The sequence below is a fragment of the Microtus ochrogaster genome, chromosome 5, assembly GCF_000317375.1.
Source record: "Microtus ochrogaster isolate Prairie Vole_2 chromosome 5, MicOch1.0, whole genome shotgun sequence".
In the NCBI taxonomy this organism is placed as follows: Eukaryota; Metazoa; Chordata; class Mammalia; order Rodentia; family Cricetidae; genus Microtus; species Microtus ochrogaster.
The window spans coordinates 53,016,438-53,036,931 of record NC_022012.1 but is presented as its reverse complement, the minus strand read 5'-3'; the positions used below and the strand labels follow the sequence as shown (position 1 = coordinate 53,036,931).

The window sequence follows — 20,494 nt, the reverse complement described above, 5'->3', positions numbered from 1 at the left end:
GAGAGAACACTTTTAAGTCATCAGATGTAATATACATATATAATGTACTTAACACATTGCAGATGCATTAAAGATATTTGTGCAACTAGTCCCTTCATCAAGTAGGCCACATCTGTAAGGCCATTATATTTATATTACACTTATTATGTAGTGTGTGTGTGTATGTATGTGTGTGTGTGTGTGTGTTGGATTTTCACGCCATTGCTGTGTTTTGTAAGAGGACAAGTTGTGGGAATCAGTTTTATCCTTCTACCATTCAGGCTCCGGGGGTCAAACTCAGGTTGTCAGGTCTGGCAGCAAGCATCTTAACTTGCCACTAGGCCATAATATTTTTAAATCGCTTTTTATTACCTGTCAAAGAAGGGCCTCTTGTGTGCCAGACACACAGCAAGCATTTAATAAGCTCTGTTACTCTAGCCATTGAGTCAAGAGGTAGGCATCTATCTTCACTGATAGCTAGATTTCCGTATCTCATCCCCCCCGGCAGTTGCATCATTACAACCTCCTAGGTAATAACTAAACTGATTCTTTTCTTATGAAGTAACCAAGCGAATAGAAGCGGTCTTATAGCTTACATGGAGGTTTTTAATCTGCAGTAGTTGAGGAAATTCAGTTCCATTATTTAAAATGTTTTGGAAAGAAATTATAACATTTACATATCATATTTGCTTTGAAACAGAACATTTTTTAGCCAGTGTTAATGAATCTTTACAGATAAAGGACGGGTAACACGCAAGAACTAGTACAGGAACAACAAATGAATTTGTCTCATATAAGGACCTTTTAAGATTCATTATCATCCACATCTTTCCCAAACTCAGAAAGGATTGTTTAACTATCTACCGATAAAATACCATGTGATGGCAGAGGTGGAGAGAGAATACACTCGGGCTTCCTGGAGGAGAGATATAGGGAGAGTTTGGGAGTAAGTCATGAGAATGTGGGAAGGCATTGAGACCACACAACTGACTCTGCCCTTCATGGCTGTAACGATCAGGTTTTTACAATTTATCTCTTGCTGCCGAACAGTTTCTGTCCTCTTCAAATAAGCAGATTTGGGACAAAACTTATTTATACAGTTTTTTTTAAAATATATTTATTATTGATCCATATTTCCATACACAGGGACACTTTGATTTGTGTGTGTGTGTGTGTGTCTTTGTTGTTTCAGAGGGTTTGAAAAAAATAAAGACTATTCTTGTTTCTTCTTACTCCATATCCAGATTTTAGAACACAGGCAGCTGCAGGGCCAGCTGCACTTGCTGAAGGCCAGAGAGCCAAGCCAAGAGTCAGGCAATTATCAGCCGTCGGCATTTTTGCAGAAATACACAAAAAGTGTAGAATCGCTTAATTCTATCCCCTCCTATCCTCTTCACATGGAAATTGGCTGCTCGGGCACATGCTGTTTTTCTCCCAGGCCTTGTGTCAGGGGGGCTATTAACACTCGCTCCTGCAGCCGGTTCCCTGGCCATTTGGGATGTGCACGCGTTCACACCAGAGCACGGCCCACGGCGTCTTCACGCGCTGCCGTTTTGTTTATGCGGAGCGAGGGCCGCCGGGGTGCGAAGGGTCTGCAAGCACAGCGGGCTGCTAGGACTAGATAAAGCCCGGCTGCGACACCGGAGCAATCGCGCTACCATGGACACCGCGGAGAGCGCCGAGCGCGCGCACAACCCAGTGCTCCCACCCCCGCGCAGTCTCTGCCCGCCGCCAGCGCAACCCGGGTACCTATCAGCCAGGATCCACCCTCTCTCCGTGCCCCTGCCCGCAGAACCAGAGGACTGCTTGGCCCCGGCTCATCCCCACGCACCCTCCACCTCAGCCCTCGCCCTGTGCCCGCTGCCCTTGCCCGTGCCCAGTGTCCGTGCTCGGTCCTGGTTGTGTGCTGTGGCCAGCCTCACGTTCTTTACGCGCGGTTTGCGCTTGCCGTCCTGCAGGTCCGAGGGCTTCTGGAGACCTTGGCTTCGAACCCCAGGAGAGAAAGAGAAGCGGGAGGAGCCCCGTGCTGCAGACGCGGTGAGTAACAGACAGCATGGCCTGCAGGGGTTCAGGCTGCAGAGCATCCCCACCCCCAACCCGGGCCTGGGCACTAAGGCCCCGGGTGACCTGCGCTCCTAGTCGGTCTATTGCTTAACAGTGTGCCTGGCCCAGGCCCTGTAGGTATGAAAGGCAGGCTGGGAAATTCTCTGCAGTGATGTAGCCAGTTGCAGCTGAAGAGCTGGTTTGAGGAGAGACCCAGGGACCCGGTCCCTACCTGAACCAGAGACTGGGTGGCACACAACTTCCCAATGTCTACAGAGATGCATGGTGACTGCCTTTATTCCTTTCCTTTCTAGTTGCTCAGTGGCCCTGGAGTGACGGAAGCCCCAGGAAAGCTTTCTCAGTACCAACACCCTGTCAGGTGAGTCACAGGCCTTAAGGTCTTCAACTCCAGCCCTAGGGAAGACCTGGGGGCATCATCGTGCAGCCTGGTTCAGTAGCCCGTTCTGCAGTTTTTCTTTCTTGGAAGATTTGCCGTCAGTTACTCTGTGTTCCCATTCTGAGGATTTTGTTATTCACAGAATGGGAAGCTGTCCGATTTTTCACATAAAAAGACTGTTCACTCGATGCGTGGTGAGTAAATGCTAAAAGAACTGGCAGCAAGACAAAAAAACCTACTAGTCAGGAAAGTGAACGGATGGAGCTGGGTACCTAGTTCAGTGGCAGGATGTTTATCTGCTGTGAAGGAGGCTTTGGGTTATAAGAAGGGAGATACCCTGTGACGGAGAAGTTGTTTTGAATTTTTATTTATTTTATTATTTTTAAGGCAGTGTGAAACTGTCTGCCCAGCATGCAGAGTGTATGTATTATTTTCTTACAAACCAGAAGGAAGAACGGGGTAGACATTTTACAGGATTGTAGCAGATCAAGCTTGATACTTAAGAGAAACTGAAAAGTGAAAGGAACTTTGGAAAGATTACCAATGACTAGGCTAAGAGAGGTCAAAGGTGACCCAAGGCTGATCCAGCTGTTTACTGTTTTTGTTTGTTTTTACTGTTTTTTTTGTTTGTTTTATCTTTTGCCACACAAAATCAGCCATTCTATAAAATTCTTTGTAGTTTTTTAGCTTTTCTTTGAGACAAAATGTTTATAATTGTGTGGTGTTCTCTGGGCTGTTAGGAGAAGGCCTGTGTGCCCGTGTTAAAGGCCTGGCCTATAACTACGTGTTTATATGTGGTGTACAGTAGTTGATATGTGTTGATTACCTACATATGCTGAAAGTAACCGAGGGACACAGGGAAAGCAAGTGACAAATGTTGAAATAGAGTTTATTGTGGTCAATTTTTTTAAAGATTTTATTTTTATGTGTCTGATTATTTTGCCTGCATGTATGTATGTGAACCATGTATATACCTGGTGCCCACAGAGGTCAGATGAGGGAGTAGGTTCTCCTGGAATTGGAGTTAAAGACAGTTATAAGTTGCTATGTGGGTGCTGGTACCTCAACCCAGGTCCTCTAAAAGAACACTCAGTGCTCTTAACCACTAAGTCATCCCTCCAGCTTAACTTTGGTCACTTTTGAAGTGAGTTCAGAGTACTAAATACTAAATACATAATTGTTGAAGGGTTGGAGAAAGCTCACAAAGGGTGGATTATAAATTAGTTATGATTACTATGCTGAGTCTCCAAGAGTCAGATAAGGGGACACTTAGAGCAAAAGACATGACATAGAAAATGAGAGACAGGATCTTGGTACAGCATGGCTCCTGCTAGAGCTCCTAGACCAGGAATGTGGGTGTAGCTGCAGTGGTGAAAGCAAGGTAGTGAAAGGTCAGAGCCTATACGTCTCCATGTGGAATTGTGTCCAGAGCCCATGGACTTTATTCTGTAGGAGGTGTTGATGGTTATCAGTTTTAGCCAGAAGAATGGTGTAATCAGACTGATGCTTCAGGAAAATCATTAAGGGTCTAGAATAACGACTTAAAGCACCTGAAATGAAATTGGAAGTAGTTATAAGTAAGAAATGAAGGAGAACCTTTCTAAGTCATCAGAAAGGGAATCGGGACTTGTGGTGATGTAGGAGGAACTTAGGTGAGAGAGCTGGGATTTATAATGCACTGGGAAGGTAGATGAAGAACAGCTAAACAGCCAGAATGCCTCCCAAATTTGTGACTGCTGACCAGGTGAATGCCATTCTATGACGATGCAGATGTGGTGAATGAGCAAACAAGTCTGAAATGGATTTGTTGTATTGCATGTGCTTTAGGGCATCTAAGCAGAGTGATTAGGGTGAGAGACACATATATGTCAGGAGCCAGCCTGAAAACCTTCCCTGCCAACACAGGGGTGAGGTCTATGCCTATGAAGGCTGGATGAGGTCATGAAAGGGGTAAGGGTATTCTAAAGAAGTGCAGAGGGAACAGCTGATCATTCTCAGAGAATAGGGGAAGAGCAGACTCCACCTAGCATATGGAGTAAGGGAAGGCTTCGAAGTTGGTAGAAAAATCAGAACAGGGAGAACTCAGAAAAGGATGGCATCCCTGGAAGAACTGTCCACAGAGAAATTCTGACCAGAGTATGATGATACCAGCTGACCGTTTTGGGTGGGGAAGGTTAACAATTCCAGTTACATACTAGAACATATATTGGTATATTGTAGACAACTCTTTGTTGAAAAAATTAATTGTAGTTTTTTTATTAAGTTTTCTTAATCTCCATCTTCACTAATATTGTTTGTCTTATGCTTTTTATTCAGTGGTCAGTTCTTTGAGGGTAGAGTTTATGATTTATTCGCTTTTGATTGGTGGATTATGTTGTCACAAGAGCTTGCTACCACATTTATTGGATGCATAAATGCTACTTGTTTAAGCATCTGGATTGTAAACATTTTTGTGCCCAATGTGGGTCACAAACCCATGGCCATGAGATTAAGAGTCTCATGCTAGCTCAGTGGGTAGAGCATGGTACTCTTATTTGCAGGATCATGGGTTCGAGCCCCGCATTAGGCACCGTTATGTAAACAGAGACTGCACTTTCATTTCCTGCCAACCCAGGCCCAAATAATCACACAGAAACTATATGAATATAGCACTGTTTGGCCAATGGCTCAGACATATTTCTAGTTAGCTCTTACTACATCGTAAATTAACCCATTTCTATTAGTCTATGTATCGCCACGTGACTGTGGCATTACCTAATTTTCTACATGTCTTGTTTCCTTGGCAGCTGGCTGGCATCTTCCTTGACTTCATCTTCTTTTTTTCTCTATATCTCTGCTTGGATTTTCCACCTGGCTTTACTCTGTAAGCCACTGGCTGAAACAGCTTTATTCATTAACCAATAAAATTAAATGTGGGCGTCCCACATTTAATATGTTATGCTAGAAAATTTATGTAAACTCTATTGCCTAACTTCCTGTCTTTTAAAATTGAACACACTGAACACAATATAATCTTTCCTTGGTTAGACTCACTTAATTATGTGTAGACAAGGTTCTTTGCCCTACACTAAAGTGACTTCACAAGAGTTGTTAGCTCAGCACTGTCTATTTCTCTTCTTTGGATGAAAATTTAAAAAAAGAACACCAGGCCAGATCAATAGTGTCAAATTTTTAAAATTCTGAGGTAATGATGTTTACTTGCAAATTAATTGTATAGAACCTATATAACTCTCAATACATTGATATAGTGTTCCCAGATTCGGTTGGATAAGAGAGAAGAGGGATAAGGAATAAAGACTGGTGTTGGAGCAGCCTTTCTACCTAGCTAGTTGTGGAGGCATAGACAAGCTTTTAAAACTACTTTTCATGTACATTTCTGATCAAGTGTATTGGCTATATCTATAACAAAGAGCTATACCCAGAGGTTTTCTGCTGGACAGTGGGTGATTGCTGCCTGTTCAGGGTCCAAGCACTCTGTCGTTCTAGTAAAGCTGGCTGTCACTCACACCCACGTCTTTGGAGCAGTGGTGGATGTTTTGCCTTCTAAGGAAATTTAGAAAATGGAAGTCTAACCTTCTACATTTTGTAAGAATAAACATACACATAACTCGTGAAGCAAGATAAACATTGATCTTCTGCTTTAGAGGTTACAGCCAGTTTTAAATCTAACCCATAGCTTGATGTAGATGTAAGAGAATCAAGCATTTATTTGTACTCTGGCAAGCGGACTTTATAAATACCGTGGTAGCAGCAGTTTTAAACTCTGCATCTCAAGGCTGTCGCTAAAATGTGTAAACAAATTGTTAAGCATAGAGAGCTTATGGGAATTGATCATTCCGTGGCTATCAGGATCCTGACTGTAAAACATAAGGATGGTGTGTCATCTGCTTCTTTCAGACTGTTCTGGCCCAAGTCCAAGTGTTACGATTACTTATATCAAGAAGCAGAGACTCTCCTGAAAAACTTCCCAATTCAAGCTACGATTTCGTTTTATGAAGATTCTGATAGTGAAAATGAAATTGAGGGGCTGGCCTGTGAAAATCAATCTAATTAGTTACTTCTGATGACAATTGAGCTGGATAGGATTTGAATTTTGTGTATAAATGTATCATAAACGTTTAAAAGTTATTTATTTGTATATAAATTGTTAATAAAACTATTTTGTAATCACCAAGTGTTTCGGCTTTTCTTTGTCCCAACACTAGAATTAAATGTTGGGATTTAAGCTAGGCATCACTGGGCTCTGGTACCCACAAAGGATACTTTTGGTCTTTTTATTAAACTGCAAACTTATCCTTAGTTACAATTTTTCAAAGAGCCATAGTACTTGTTTGCTTTTTGAAGACTGGCTTTTGTAATGTCTGCCGTTTGTTATTGATCTCAATTGGATGTTGTAGCTATAGATGATGCAATCTTGGTAGTTAGTGAAGAAAATTGCATCCTGCGATGAGTGTCGTATATACTAGTATATGTTTGCTAGCTGATGGTGGAAATGCTCCAGTTAATCTTATGTCTCTTAATTTTTAAGGACTGTAACTAAGCAGTGGGTGGTATCTCTCTCACCCTAATTCTCTCCTTTCGTCCTTGATCTGGTGCTCAATGCTTACTGAAGGATTCCTACAATTAAAACAAAATGCTTGAATTGGAATTATTTGTATGGAGTACAGAAAAGTTCAGAACATGAAAGTATGTTTTCTTGTCTTAAGCAAAGCTAAGATTTTACAGACATGAATTTTAACATTATCCATTTCCCCTTTGCTCTAGTTCCCTGCTCACAATTTTCTCATATAAATATTTTCTTATGGGAAGCAAAACAAATTCTCAGTTGTTTTTCTTACATAGCCATCACATAAGAAACCTTACCCCATAATTTAATGAGGCAAAAAAATGGGCAAGTTTCATGGTTAAGGTGACATATAAGCTATAATCATGATGTATTTTTAGTTTATACATCATCATCAAGTCAACAGTTCAACTGCAAGTAAACGTTTTTATTAACCTATAATCTGAGCTACTTGTGAGGATGAGGCAGGAAAGCTACAAGCTCGATGCTTGCCTGGCAATATCTCAAAACTATTTTTCTGCAATATTCGCGAATAAAGATGTGTAAGGTGGAGATGAGAGATAATCAGCCAGCTAAGAAGTACCTCTTGCTTGAATGACTAAGCATCTTCACAGACCTTCTCTTATGATATTAAAACATAATTATCACAACTTTGACTGTCAGGAACTCTGGAGACTACATAATAGAAATAAGTAATGTGTTCAGAGTCAGGGAAAAAATAGAAACCAGAAGAAATTGGAGAATGTTTTTCAAAACTGTTCATTGGGAAAATGTTCTCTTTCTGTTGGATTCTACTCTGTGGACCTGTATATTCTCAGATTATGTAAAAGAAGGCCCAAGACATCACCAGCCCAGACCCACAACATTAGATGCTTCCCTTGCTAACCAATTAGGATAGTATAAGGTGCCCTGTCTTTTGTTAGATACCTATTACTAATCATATAGGCAATGTGGTTTAGATATGGCCATTTATTTCTACAGAAACACAAGCAGTAAGATTAATATTCCTTTAAGAAACTAAAAGCCTTACCCTCTCTGAGGAGCTCATAGTGGTGGGGTGCGGGGAAGGCAGAGGGAGCAGGTGCAGAGGAGGGAAGGAGAGAAGGGGTATTAGTATGTAAAAAAATAAAAAACAAACACAGAAACTCACACAAATCATTAATTATAAGAACAACACCCAAACCAAATCACTCCATTTAGGGGTGAGCTCCCCGCAGATTTCAGGGAAGGAGAAAAGCTGTGGGAGGAGGAAGAATGTGTGAGTGTGTGGATGGTGCGGGAGACTGGAAACGTCCTTTATTTGTTTTCCAGAGAATGCAGAAAGGTGAAGTTTTCTCCTTAACCCACAGCAGAGGCTGCTTGCCTTAGGCTTCTTAGCTCAGGAATTTGTGAGGTCCTAGAGCTTAGTGTTCACAAGAGAAAAACATCCAATAATCTGAAAGTTTTTAGAGTGTTATTTTCTTCTATATTTAAACAGTCTGATGGTGTTGTTTGTCAAGGGACAGGCGCTGGTGTTTTGTGTGAACAGGAATCTACAGGAAATTACTGTCGGACTCGATCAGCACCAGGGCCTGGGAACAGCTTCACCCACTAATCTTCCAGCAGAAAGCTGTCATTTCCCTGTGGTGCTGAAATTTTGGACCAGAGACTAACTGAGCATGCGCTGCTATCGCACAGTCCCTCCCCCTCCATCCACCGCTCCCATCTCTTCCTCTTTCCCTCTGACTCCGCCCTCACCCCGCCTCCCTTGAGCGTGCTACGTCATGGCGCGCCTGACCCCTGGCGACCCCGGAAGTGGGTCGGGGGCTTGGCCTCTGCCCGGCCGCGGAGCCGGAGCAGGCGGTGGTGGCCGCTGGGGGTGCCGCCAGGCGATCCTGTCTGGTGGCGGAACCCGGACGCGGCCCGGGTCGCGGGGCCCAGGATGCTGAACGTCCCTTCCCAGGCTTTCCCGGCCCCCGGCTCCCAGCAGCGCGTCGCCTCCCAGGGACGCAGTAAGGTAAGCGGGGACGCCGTTGCCTACTGAGTCTGTTCCTGCTGCTGAAACTGGTCTCTGTAGGTCCGCCCGGCACCCTGGGTCCGGCGTGGTTGCTTCCCTCCCTCAAGCTGCCTTCTCCAGTCACTTGTTCTTTACTGCCAGAAGGACAGGGTTGAGCAGTAGCGGCCAGAGAATCTTCGCTGCAAGACAGGTGACTAGGGAAGTCTGAGAGTCTGCAAACCTCCCATCGGATTTACCGCCACCTCTCCAAGTCCTGCGCCTCTATGCATGTGATAGCCAAACTGTCCCAGCACTGCCTCTTCTAGGGGCACTCTTGGCTGACTCTGAATATGATACCATGCTCTTGAATATTTGTTGAATATGGTTACTGTTAGCAGCAGGTGGAATACGGATATATATTTACAAACTTCAATTTAAAAAAAAAATGTGCCCTGTGTTCACTGCAAGGCGAATGCTGTTTGCTTATGTTATTTTGGCACTTCCTTATACTGTGACCACATCTTGGTGTTTTCTTTTGGGACTTCTGCCTTCTTGGGCACTTGATTTCTGACTTTTACTTTATATGACTTTGGTTACTTCACTGAACGTTCCTATTTTTCTTCACTTAGACCTCACCGTAGATCAGAAAACGAGTTGAGGTTTACATTTGTTTTTCAGAAGTCTGTGAACTCAGCTTTAATCATACATAGTATTTAGATGTTTTATGTGCTTACCGATGGCCATGTATGTCCTGAGGGCTTTTCCTATGTCCATTGAATCTTCATAGTTACCCTATGGAGTGGGAACTTCTACTATCTCTATTCCGGATAAGAAGAAATAGATTAGCAAAGGGCTGACATTAGTCAAGTAGGCTTGTGATGTGATTATAACACTTCCTTCATTGATGTGTGTGCATCTGTTCACCGGCCATGAAGTCATGGTGTGCAGGTGACATGGTCCGTCAGCGTCCCGCCCTGGCTTCCAGCTGCTATGGCTCCCTTGCCGTATGGACTCCCTTTCCTGAACCATAAGTCAGAATAAACTCTTTCTCCCGTAAGCTGATTTTAGTCACAGCAGCAAAAAGTAACTGATACAGTATGGTGTGGTGAAGATGCGGTCTCTGAGAACTTAGTCTGGGGCAGTACAGATAAGTAAACAGATAATTGTAATTCATTCTTCAGTGGGGTGTTATCACCAAGAAGGGGTTGGAGTCAGATTGGAGAAAATACTGTGAGCAAGTGCCTGATACCAGTGGGGTAATTTCTTTCCATTTGGCCAAAGCATTTGATAGAAGAGCTGAGGGTGAAACATATAATGCAAAGCATGACCAGCTGTGAAGGGTGTGACCCACAGTCGAGGGATTTGCAGACGTAACTGTAAGGAGCCACTGAAGAAGAGACACTCATGATTTGTTTTCCGTTTTCAAAAGATTTGACTGCCCTGGGGATTACAGAATGGAGAGCCCAATGATTTTCTCTGGGATAGGAATTGTTTTTCTCACTCTTCACTCTTTAGTTGGAATTGAGACGCCAGAAAAACTTCATCAATGGTCAGAATGAGAGTGTGGAATGAGATGATAGAATGTACCCCAGAGATACTGACCTATATACTTTGGGGGTAAAGGAATACTTAAAATAGATATGACTCTGAAAGTTAAGTTAGACAAGCTTCTTTGTGTGTGCCTGTTTCTGCAGTACCGTTCTCCTGGTACTTTGTCATGTGGTAGTTGGACAGATGTGAAGAGTGGCCGAACTCAATGCAGAAGATTCCACTAGATTATCATAATTAAAATACTGGCGTACCTTTGTGAATACACTTTGTCTTATTGTAGGAGAATACCTGAGAATGGGGAAAGGACAGATTTATTTATTTTTTTATTTTTATTTTTTATTTTTTAAATATTTATTTATTTATTTATTATGTATACAATATTCTTTCTGCGTTGTGCCTGAAGGCCAGAAGAGGGCACCAGACCTCATTACAGATGGTTGTGAGCCACCATGTGGTTGCTGGAAATTGAACACAGGACCTTTGGAAGAGCAGGCAATGCTCTTAACCTCTGAGCCATCTCTCCAGCCCCAGATTTATTTATTTTAAAGGGAGGGTAAAGAAGCTCCTGTCTTGTCACAGCCTTTTGCTTTGTTGGATATGGTGAAAAACATCATGGGACAATAAACAACACAAAAGAATGTGTAACTTCAAACTCATTCATAATTAACATAAACCCTCATAACCTAAATATGTGGGCCCCAACTTGGAGAGTATTACATGTGCTTTCGGGAAGAAACACATTCAGATCAATCCTTTACCTTAAAACCTTGGAAGTGTATTTTGTAAATGAAAACTGAACTCAGAATATTCTGTTACTAAATATCCTGTAGGTAGGGTTTGGTAGACATTTTCTGCAAAGGGTTCATGATTCAATGCCTATGTTTTCTGTTACCCTAGTCAACAGCGTGAGTCCCCTTGTCCTGTGTCTAAGGTGCATGCACTGCCCATCCCTAAGTCACTCAGTAGCCATCTTTTTTGTTACTAGATAGTCGAAAATGAAAGTACTGGTCTTCAAGTCTCCATTAATTTACTTAGTAATGGCCCACGTGCTGGAGTAGCAATACTGGAAATTCTCCTGTGCCAAAGAAAAGCCATGAAATGCTTCCTATAAGTAGAAATGTGAATGTTCTTAGTAAGAAAAAAAAATTATCCACAGTTAAAACAATTTTCCATGAATTGTGAAGGAAAAAAGGAAATGTATGAATTTTTTTTAAAAAGTATCCCTAGGGTGTTTGGTGTTGTGCTTGGTTTCAGGAAATCTTTGAGGCAGGATTAGCTAATCTTGGTTGGAGGTCTCTGTAGGGAGCTCATTCCACCGGACAAAGCTGTGGTGGCTAGTTTCTACAGACACTGTCTACATTCACACTGAATACTAGAAGATGACTTTGCCAATTCCCTGTATCTGCGACACTGAGGGCCTTGACATTTCTGCCCTGTGCTTATGCCATTGACTTCTTCATTTATAACTTCCTCCCCTGCCCCCTGCCCCTGCCCCCTCCCTGCCCACACCCTCTGCGCAGTGCTAATCTTTCTCAATGCTTTACCAGTGTGTTTGCAGAAGACATTGTTGCAAACTCATTTCTGATGTTTTGTGTATATTAATAACTCAGTAAAGGTCCACGTTAGCCAATCATTGCTGTATCTTCTATAAAGTGTCTTGATTGTTAAGGTCACAAATTTTGGTTCAAATTGGCAACAGTAACATAATTAGTAACAGAGGTAGGACCTGGTCATCCCAGCTTTCTGACTTTAGATTTAGTACCAATATGAGGGAAATTTTTGAGAGAATTTCTAAGTCCTTTCTCATAGCCAGGCATCCTAAATAATGTTTTGTTTAAAATTCTAGGCATCTGAATTTCCTGAACCTCTTGAACTAGATGGAAGGGCCTCTCTCTCCCTGTAATAATAATAATAATAATAATAATAATAATAATAATAATAATAATAATAATAATAATTTAAATTACCCAAAGGTAAAAAAAGTCAAAGAAAATAAAAGGGAGATTAAATTATAAAAAGAAAATAAAAAAGAAAGAAAGAGCCAGTGCCATCTTCCCAGTTTGTAATCAGCCTGAGCAGCTACAAGGCAGGACCTCCCCTGTTGAAAACAACAAATAAGGTAGAATAAATTTGACATTCCTCACACACAAGCAATGAGAGGATTTGCAGAATTGTTGGGCTTCAGTTTTATCTTTTCATTCATTTATATTTTAATAATATATATTTATATCTTTTGAGATGGGATCTTGTTGTGTAGTCCAGGATAGCCTAACCTTGCCATGTTTCCATCTCAGCCTCTCAGGATCTCTTTTTAAAGGAGAATAAAGGGCTGACAAAGCCCCAAAGCAAGTCAAAGGAGGCGGGAAGGGAAGCGGCCACCTTGAAACGGACGTAATTTCTGTGTTCCACTCTTAGGTACCTTTAAAGCAAGGCCGAAGTCTTATGGACTGGATCCGACTGACCAAAAGTGGAAAGGACTTAACGGGACTGAAAGGCAGGCTGATCGAGGTAACTGAAGAGGAGCTTAAGACACACAACAAGAAAGACGACTGTTGGATATGCATAAGAGGTGGGTGGTGGCTATTTAACACTTCAGAAACTTGCTGGTTTTCCACTGGTAATGCACACAGCCCAGTCAGGATTTGTTTCAAACCGTGACAACAAATTGCCTCACTGGACATAAGATGATGGCGTTCTCAGTTTGGACGGTATTCTTCCTTATAACCTTTTACATTTGATGCAGAAGATAGGGCTGGAATAGAAATCTTTCTTTAGCATCCCTATTGCATTCCCTTTGAAATGAAGCATGAGTTTCCCAAATAATTTACTACCAAGGCAATAAAATTAAAATGTTCAGTGACACCCAGTATGTGGAATAATTGCCCATCCCAGAGCCTTGTGGTCTCTGAGAATCTAAAGGAAACCGTGTGTGTGTTGTATGCACGTGTGCATAATTGTGTGTCTATATGCACTTGCTGGTGCACATGCACAGTTGTGAGCACGCTGTTGCATGTGTGTCTGTGGAGACCAGAGTGGAATGAGATTCAGATTCAGATTCTGTGAGGACACTGTCTCAAAGCATAAGGAGACAGCTGAAGTCAGCCTCTGGCTTCCACACAGATGTGCACATACCGACAACTACATACAACACACGTACACAAAGAACCAGTTCATTGGGACTGTCATGTTAAGGTGTGGTAACAGAGCTTCAGAGATATAACAGACATTAGCATAACTCAAGGATAGAATTAAAATTTTCATTGAGTTGTATGTAGATTTTGTTCAGCAATTGTTGGAACTAGATAAACAATTGTAGACACAGTAATGAAAGTGGTCGTGCAGTTTCTTTATTGAACACAAGGTGGCAGAGTCGTCACATTCTTTAGACTAAGGTTTAGAGACACTCCCATCTCTGTAGCTGAGAAATGGTGAGTTACACCATGTCTTTAACTTGTGAATGTATCTTTTTTCATCATGTTTTAGGGGCAACATAATTAACAATGGTAAAAAAAATCTAAGTAAGTGAAAATTCTGTTCTATAATGGCTTATACTTGCTACATACATGATCTGCATTAAATATACTTATTGGATGAATATAATCTAGAACTTTAAAATTTGTTTGAATGTTAAAACCAAAAATTAGTTTTGAATGTTTACTTTGATTTTGCTTGTTTGTTTTTTGGTTTCTCTGAAGCTTTAGGGCCTGTTCTGGAACTAGCTCTTGTAAATCAGGCTGGCCTTGAACTCACAGAGGTCCTCCGGCCTCCTCCCAAGTGCTGGGATTAAAGGTGTGTGCCACCACCACCCAGCTGAATGTTTATTTTTACTTACAAGTGTGTCAGACTTTTTTGGGGATCTTGAAATCCCCTAGTCTTTGAACAGTCTTTGAGAATATTAAATGACTTGTTTGCCTGATGTCTCTAACATTACTATTAACTAAAATTAAGAAAAGTAATGAATATTTAAAATAATTTAATAAAGGTAATAATCCTACTATTTGTTGTAAATAACACCTATGTTTATGAAAATAACTTTTATAAAAGAAAAATAGAGAAGTACATCAATTTCTTTTTTGGTAAATATCTCTAATGTATAGTTTAATGGATGATGGCTCATATATACTGTGGTGTTACTGTCTCCAGTCTGATATTACATGTCTGTTTAGCTTCTAGAAAAATCTCACATTTATGAAAGGACAAGAATTACAAATAAACATAATATTTTAGTTAGTTTGAGGGAAAACTTTCACCTTGGACCACCGGCAGTGTTTTTCCTGAGCTCACTCTGGAGTTGTACTATAAGACTCTGTGACTCGGTGACCTATAGAAGAGAAGAAAGAAGAAATGTCGCCCAAAGCATGGTGAAAGCATTAATTCTGTATGGTGAGCCACTGTGGTTCACAGGCATAATCACCTAACCCGAGACACTGTGGCACCTTCATCTGGGGATGACGGATAGGCATTGGGGCTAACGCGGTGCTATCTGTAGGCACTGTCACATATATCTGAGTGTGAGGTTGCAGTGGAGTGTCTGAGCTAGTGTGGCCGCATGGAGGTTCTGAAGGTTGTAAAGGCTTTTCCTGTCTCTTTAGAGTTGGAGATAACTGAAAATCAAGCTCTCAGAAACTGAGACATTCAAAATTGCCATTGAGAAGGTTAAAAATAAAATTGGTCACAATGCTTGGTACATACATGATAGACAGTAAATATATTATTGAATGAATATAATCTAGAACTTAAATATTTGTTTGAATATGAAAGCTGAAGTTTAGTTTTTAAAATATTTCCTTTTACTTATCTGAGTGATGTCAGACTTTTTGGTCTTGAAACTCCCCTCCCCCCATTCTTCAAATTGCCAAGCATAGAAAGCTGTGTATGAACATTTTTGTCTTTAAGAAATACCCAAGACAAACAGCTTTTTAAAAAAGGTTTATTTAGCCAGCATTTTCAAAGGTTTCAGTCATGGTCACTTAGCTGTGAGGCTTTGAGGCCTGTGGCAAGATGTAACATGATGTTAGAAATATGTAGCAGAGGAAACTGCTTACCTTATAGAGGTAGAAAGACAGACAGGAGGGTTGATCTTTAATGAGCTTGAGTTCCTTCCACTAGGCTCACCCAGCTGAAAGGATGTAGGCTACACGTCAATACCACATGACCCATTACATTTCCTCCTAGATGAGTATGTCTAAGATTAGTGAAACCACGTATATCCATACAGCTCATACACATGAATACAACCTAAATGCCCATCTAATGATGAGTGAATAAATTAAATGTGATTTATCCACATGGCATATTACCTAGCCATAACAAAGTGGATGAACCTTGCAGATATGCTACATGGAAAAAGAAAGTCATATACAAGTATGTTTTGTATGATTGCACTTGTATGAAATGCCCAGAATAAGCAAACCTATCAATATAAAATGTTGTGTGTGTGTGTGTGTGTGTGTGTGTGTGTGTGTGTCCACAGAGGAGAAAAGGAGAAGGCTACTGAAAAAATGTTTCTGTATGTTGCTAAACTATGTACCCATTATGTAGTCTGTGTCCTCTTACAAGGATTCCTGATTCTTGACACTGTCAAGAATCTTCCTCTTAAAGTATGCTATCTCCTGGTTTTAGTTTATCTTTTTTAATTGAAAATAGATTGCTTTTCATGCAATATATTATTTACAGTTGCTTCTCCCCTAACTCCTCCCAGATCTTTCCTACTTTCTCACCTATCCAAATCCACACTTTCTTTCATTAGAATACAAACAGGCATCTATAATAATGATAATTTTAATAATTTAAAACACACCAGAATAGGGCAAAACAAAGAAACATAAAAAAGAGCAAAAGTAGAAGCCTAAGAAACATATACACAACCTGAGACATACATTTTCACACATGCACACACACACAGTTACACACACACGTTTAAAAAAAATCTATGTAAGCAAAATTGTAAACCATAATATATAATAAGCAAAAGATCTGTACGATTTTTTTTGAAAAAGGAAATGCCCAGACAAAGCATGTGAGACAAAAATTTTCAAAAATACCACTGAGTTCATTTTGTGTGGCTGCCTACTGCTGGCCATGGGGTCTATCCTTTAGTGTGGTTTGTGTACCCTGTGAGACTCTGTTGGAGAAAATGAATTTTTCTTTTGTGAGCAGTTATCAATTGGAGATAGCATCTTTAACTCCATCAAAGACCTCAGAAGGATATAATATTACCCAAGTAAACAGCAAGTACAGTGCAAGCCACTTCCAACCCTATAAAAATTATAGACATCTGGCTGCCTAGACAGGCACCCAAGGTTCCTCTGCAGTGTTGAGGCATTTAATCTTTGGCCTGCAGGCCTAGAATATTAGGCAGATTCATCTATAAAGCAGGAATTTTGAAGAATTGCCTAGTCTTAACAAAGTTCAGCAGTCACTTTTCTGGGTGTCCTGCAGAATCTCTGGCAGGCTTTCCTATGAAGCAGGAATGTTAAAGGACTATCTCACCTTATCTTGGCAAAATTAAACAGTCTTTTTTCTTTGTGTTCTGCTTCTCTAGTTTATACAGCATACTGTCAGCAGTCAAGGCAAGAACAGTTTCTTTCCCCACTGGCTAATCTTGCCATAATGAAAGCAGAATCCATGATGAGTTTCTTCTTTGCTCATTATCTTTGAAGTAAATTGATGCTACCAGGAGTATATGTGTCTCATCGTCATGAAAAGGCCTATGTTAAATTTTAAATGTCATATTCTATAGGTCTTTGAAATGTTTGAGGACCATCTATCTATCTAAAATAAATCTGTTTGACCTTGAAAACATACCTAACATGACTAGTTTTGTTGTTATGGGTGACTAGTAACCTATATTTCTTTGTTATCCTAAATAGTTTATAATAATAACTTTAAAGGACTAGAAATTTACATTATATTGTTAAATGAGCTGCATAGATACAATACTTTGTTTAGAGTAAACATGTAAGTACAGTATGTTCTAACAAAAATAATTTTAAATTTGTGTCACTATACCAAAATCCATACCAATGTAAAATATTTGAGATTAGTGGTTGTTCAAAAGAAGATTCAACAATCCATCCTTCCCCCCCCCCACTATTTCTATGCTATAAGAGATCCCTGAATCTAATCTCCTTTATTAAGCTGTCTCCTTGACTATGACAAGTAACAGTCTGTAACCAACCTCCCTAAATTATGACAAACATCTATAATCCATTGAATGAAAAGCCATCCACCCCCACCTCTTGGGAATGTAGGTGTTGTGTTCTCCAGACTGCTTTCTGTTGTTTGGGGATGCTGGCATCTTAAAGAGACCCTGGGAAAATAGGGGTAATGGCCAAGTCCAGTGAGAGTTAGCTGTTTAGCTGTATTATTTGCTGTACAGTATCTGTGCAATGGCAAAGTACAGGCTTATCTGAAGCCTTGGCTGGAGTAGTCTGTGAAGTTGGACCATCTCAGCCAGCAGCTTTGAAGCTGTTTTGGATGCAGAACTCTGAGGAAACTGCAGAGGCATTCTGAGATGCTGGATCACCTGGGCCACCCATTTTTACTGGTGTCTGGTTCCCTTCCTCTGACAACATATAAACATCCAAAGGTGACATGCATAGCTGCATTAACACAAGTATGGAATATATTTCTGGTGTGTACAAAAGTCAGTTAAAGATGATTTTTTTGTTTTATATTTAAGCAGATAAAAGGCATCTGTTAACTTTAAAGTCTGTTTGGACTGTATAATCAAACTGCAATATAAATCTCTATCCATGCCATATGAAAGAATGGTATGAATAACAAGTCATGAGGACTCTGTAGCCAACAAGATTTATCATGTCTCATCCTGTCTCAGAGCTGTTCCCATGTCAAAGGATCAGCTTACACATTGCCTGCCCTGTGGTCTTTTTTTGTCTTCCTCCCCCATATCTGAAGCCAAGATACTCAGGAGGTCTCATCCCCAGTCAAGTCTGAGCTCTATTATTCTGGAAGAATTCCACAGTCTTTTGTTAACTTTGGAAACAAAAGCATAACCTTTCTCCTAACACAACACATTGTCCAACTTCCATTTTAAAGTTACGACATTTTAAAAATATATAGGTTAGTTTAATTTAGCAGTTTCCATAATCCAATGTCTTTTGGCAGCTATTGGGTTTTTGTAAGTTAGCATTTAAAAAATTTAAAGTTAACAAGACATCATATAGGACCCAGACTCCCTGTGTTTTTTCCATTTTATGTGACTTTTTTTATTACCTTACTCTCTCTTTAAAGACTTCATTATTTTAAACTATTTTTTCTATGACTGCCTGTATCCATTTTCTTTTCCATAGGTCTATGTATATTGTTAAACACACTGTAACCTATTTAGAGGGATTTTTCTGTCTGACCCAGTGTTACTGCATATCTGTAACCCTTTCTGTCTGCATGAGCAAAGCCTTACACCTACCATGTGTCTTAGCTCATGGCACGCTGGCAGCTCAAGCATGCAGGAGGTGCTGGGAGATGTGTCTCTGTACCATGGCCAGCATGAGTCTGAGACACAAGACTAGGAAGCCATGTTTGGCTCTGTTTTGTGTGTTTAGAGCTTGCATTTTATTTATTTATTTATTTATTTATTTATTTATTTATTTATTTATTTATTTATTTATTTATTTATTTATTTGAGATAGGATTTCTCTATGTAGCCCTATCTGTCCTGGAACTAGCTCTGTAGACCGGGCTGGTCTCAAACTACAAAGATCCACCTGCCTCTGCCTCCCAAAGCATGTGCCATCTAGAACCTTTATGTTAAAGCTTCCTCAGCTCTTATGGGAAACATGTGCTCAGATATTTCGTGCCATTTGTAGTTGGGCCTTTTTGTCAGGACTACTGGCTCTCCAGTAATGACACAGAGACTTATTAATTATAAAAGCCCATCCATAGTTTAGGCTTGTAACTAGCTCTTGTAACTTAAACTAATCCATATCTTTTAATCTGTGTTCTTTTACGTGGCTTCGTTACCTTTACTTTGTAATGCTGTGCTACTCGCTCTGCATCCATGACTGACTTCTTGACAAGTCTCTGCTCTTCTTCCCAGCATTTTCTCTGCCCTGAAAATCCTGCTTAGCTATTGGCCATATAGCGTTTTATTAAACCAATCACAGTGGTTCACTTCACATAGTATAGAGTAATATTCCATAGCACTCAGGTTTGTGCCACCTTTACTTCCCTGTGGTGATGGACTGTCACCTCGATTTGTGAGCCAAATTAAACTTTTTCTCAAGCTGCTTTGGTCAAGGTATCTTAGCACAGAAAAGGAGACTAAGCTGTCACCAGTAGCGGTTATTTCTGAGTAACCAGCAACAAGATGCTCAGACCTGCTGTTTTCTCATGTCACATTTAACAAGGTTCTAGGTTGTTTTTTGTTTGTTTTATTGTTAGGAAATGCCTTTTAAAAGAAGACAAGATAGGTTGGGCATAATTCTCTGTATCAAAGGAGATCAACTGGTTTCTTTCCTAATTAGCAAATTACTAAGACACTGCCAAGTGTGATTGGCTCTTATGTCTTAGACCAACAAAACACTAACAGTCTTCACTGCTCTTGGAGATGGGTTCTGTAAACATCCCCAGCTTTGTCCATCTGAAGAAGATGGGAGGTTCTCAGATTCACAGAGTGGTCCTGGTCTGTCAGAAAGAAGGCAGAGTCAAGAAGGTTGTCAACATGAAGGTCTGCGGGGCCGTGGAGAACACATGGGTATGTCGAATGTACTGACAAAGCTGTTATTAAAGGTCTTTGAAAGAAAAGCTGGCTGTTGAAACATGTGAAACTCACGCATGGAGGACCATGTCTGGTGGGCACGTTCGTTTTCAGTACTCTGATCAAGACTTGGTTGAACAGAAAGTTTGAAATTTGTCTAGGAACATCCTGTGTCTTAAAAATCCTATTGGAGCCGGGCGATGGTGGCGCACGCCTTTAATCCCAGCACTCGGGAGGCAGAGGCAGGCGGATCTCTGTGAGTTC

General features: G+C 40.7%; 2 protein-coding genes across 3 annotated transcripts in view; both read left to right on the top strand.

The window, feature by feature from the left end:
• The first annotated feature begins 772 nt into the window (after nucleotides 1-772).
• Ripply2 (ripply transcriptional repressor 2) lies at nucleotides 773-6,580 on the top strand. Its single transcript, XM_005347542.3, has 4 exons — nucleotides 773-1,724; nucleotides 1,938-2,016; nucleotides 2,337-2,401; nucleotides 6,317-6,580. Exons 1-4 carry the CDS (start codon nucleotides 1,639-1,641, stop codon nucleotides 6,471-6,473), a joined length of 387 nt encoding a protein of 128 aa, XP_005347599.1. The 5' UTR covers nucleotides 773-1,638; the 3' UTR covers nucleotides 6,474-6,580.
• Nucleotides 6,581-8,776: 2,196 nt separating this feature from the next.
• The window catches only part of LOC101980114 (cytochrome b5 reductase 4), a 62,026-nt gene continuing 50,308 nt past the window's right edge, over nucleotides 8,777-20,494 (top strand). The window contains exons 1-2 of one of the 2 annotated variants that reach the window (XM_005347540.2): nucleotides 8,777-8,979; nucleotides 12,925-13,078. In XM_005347540.2, coding sequence (XP_005347597.1) covers nucleotides 8,905-8,979; nucleotides 12,925-13,078 — 229 coding nt within the window. In that variant the 5' untranslated portion in view covers nucleotides 8,777-8,904. The remainder of the gene's footprint in view (nucleotides 8,980-12,924; nucleotides 13,079-20,494) is intronic. The other variant, XM_026779119.1, reaches the window with a different exon arrangement.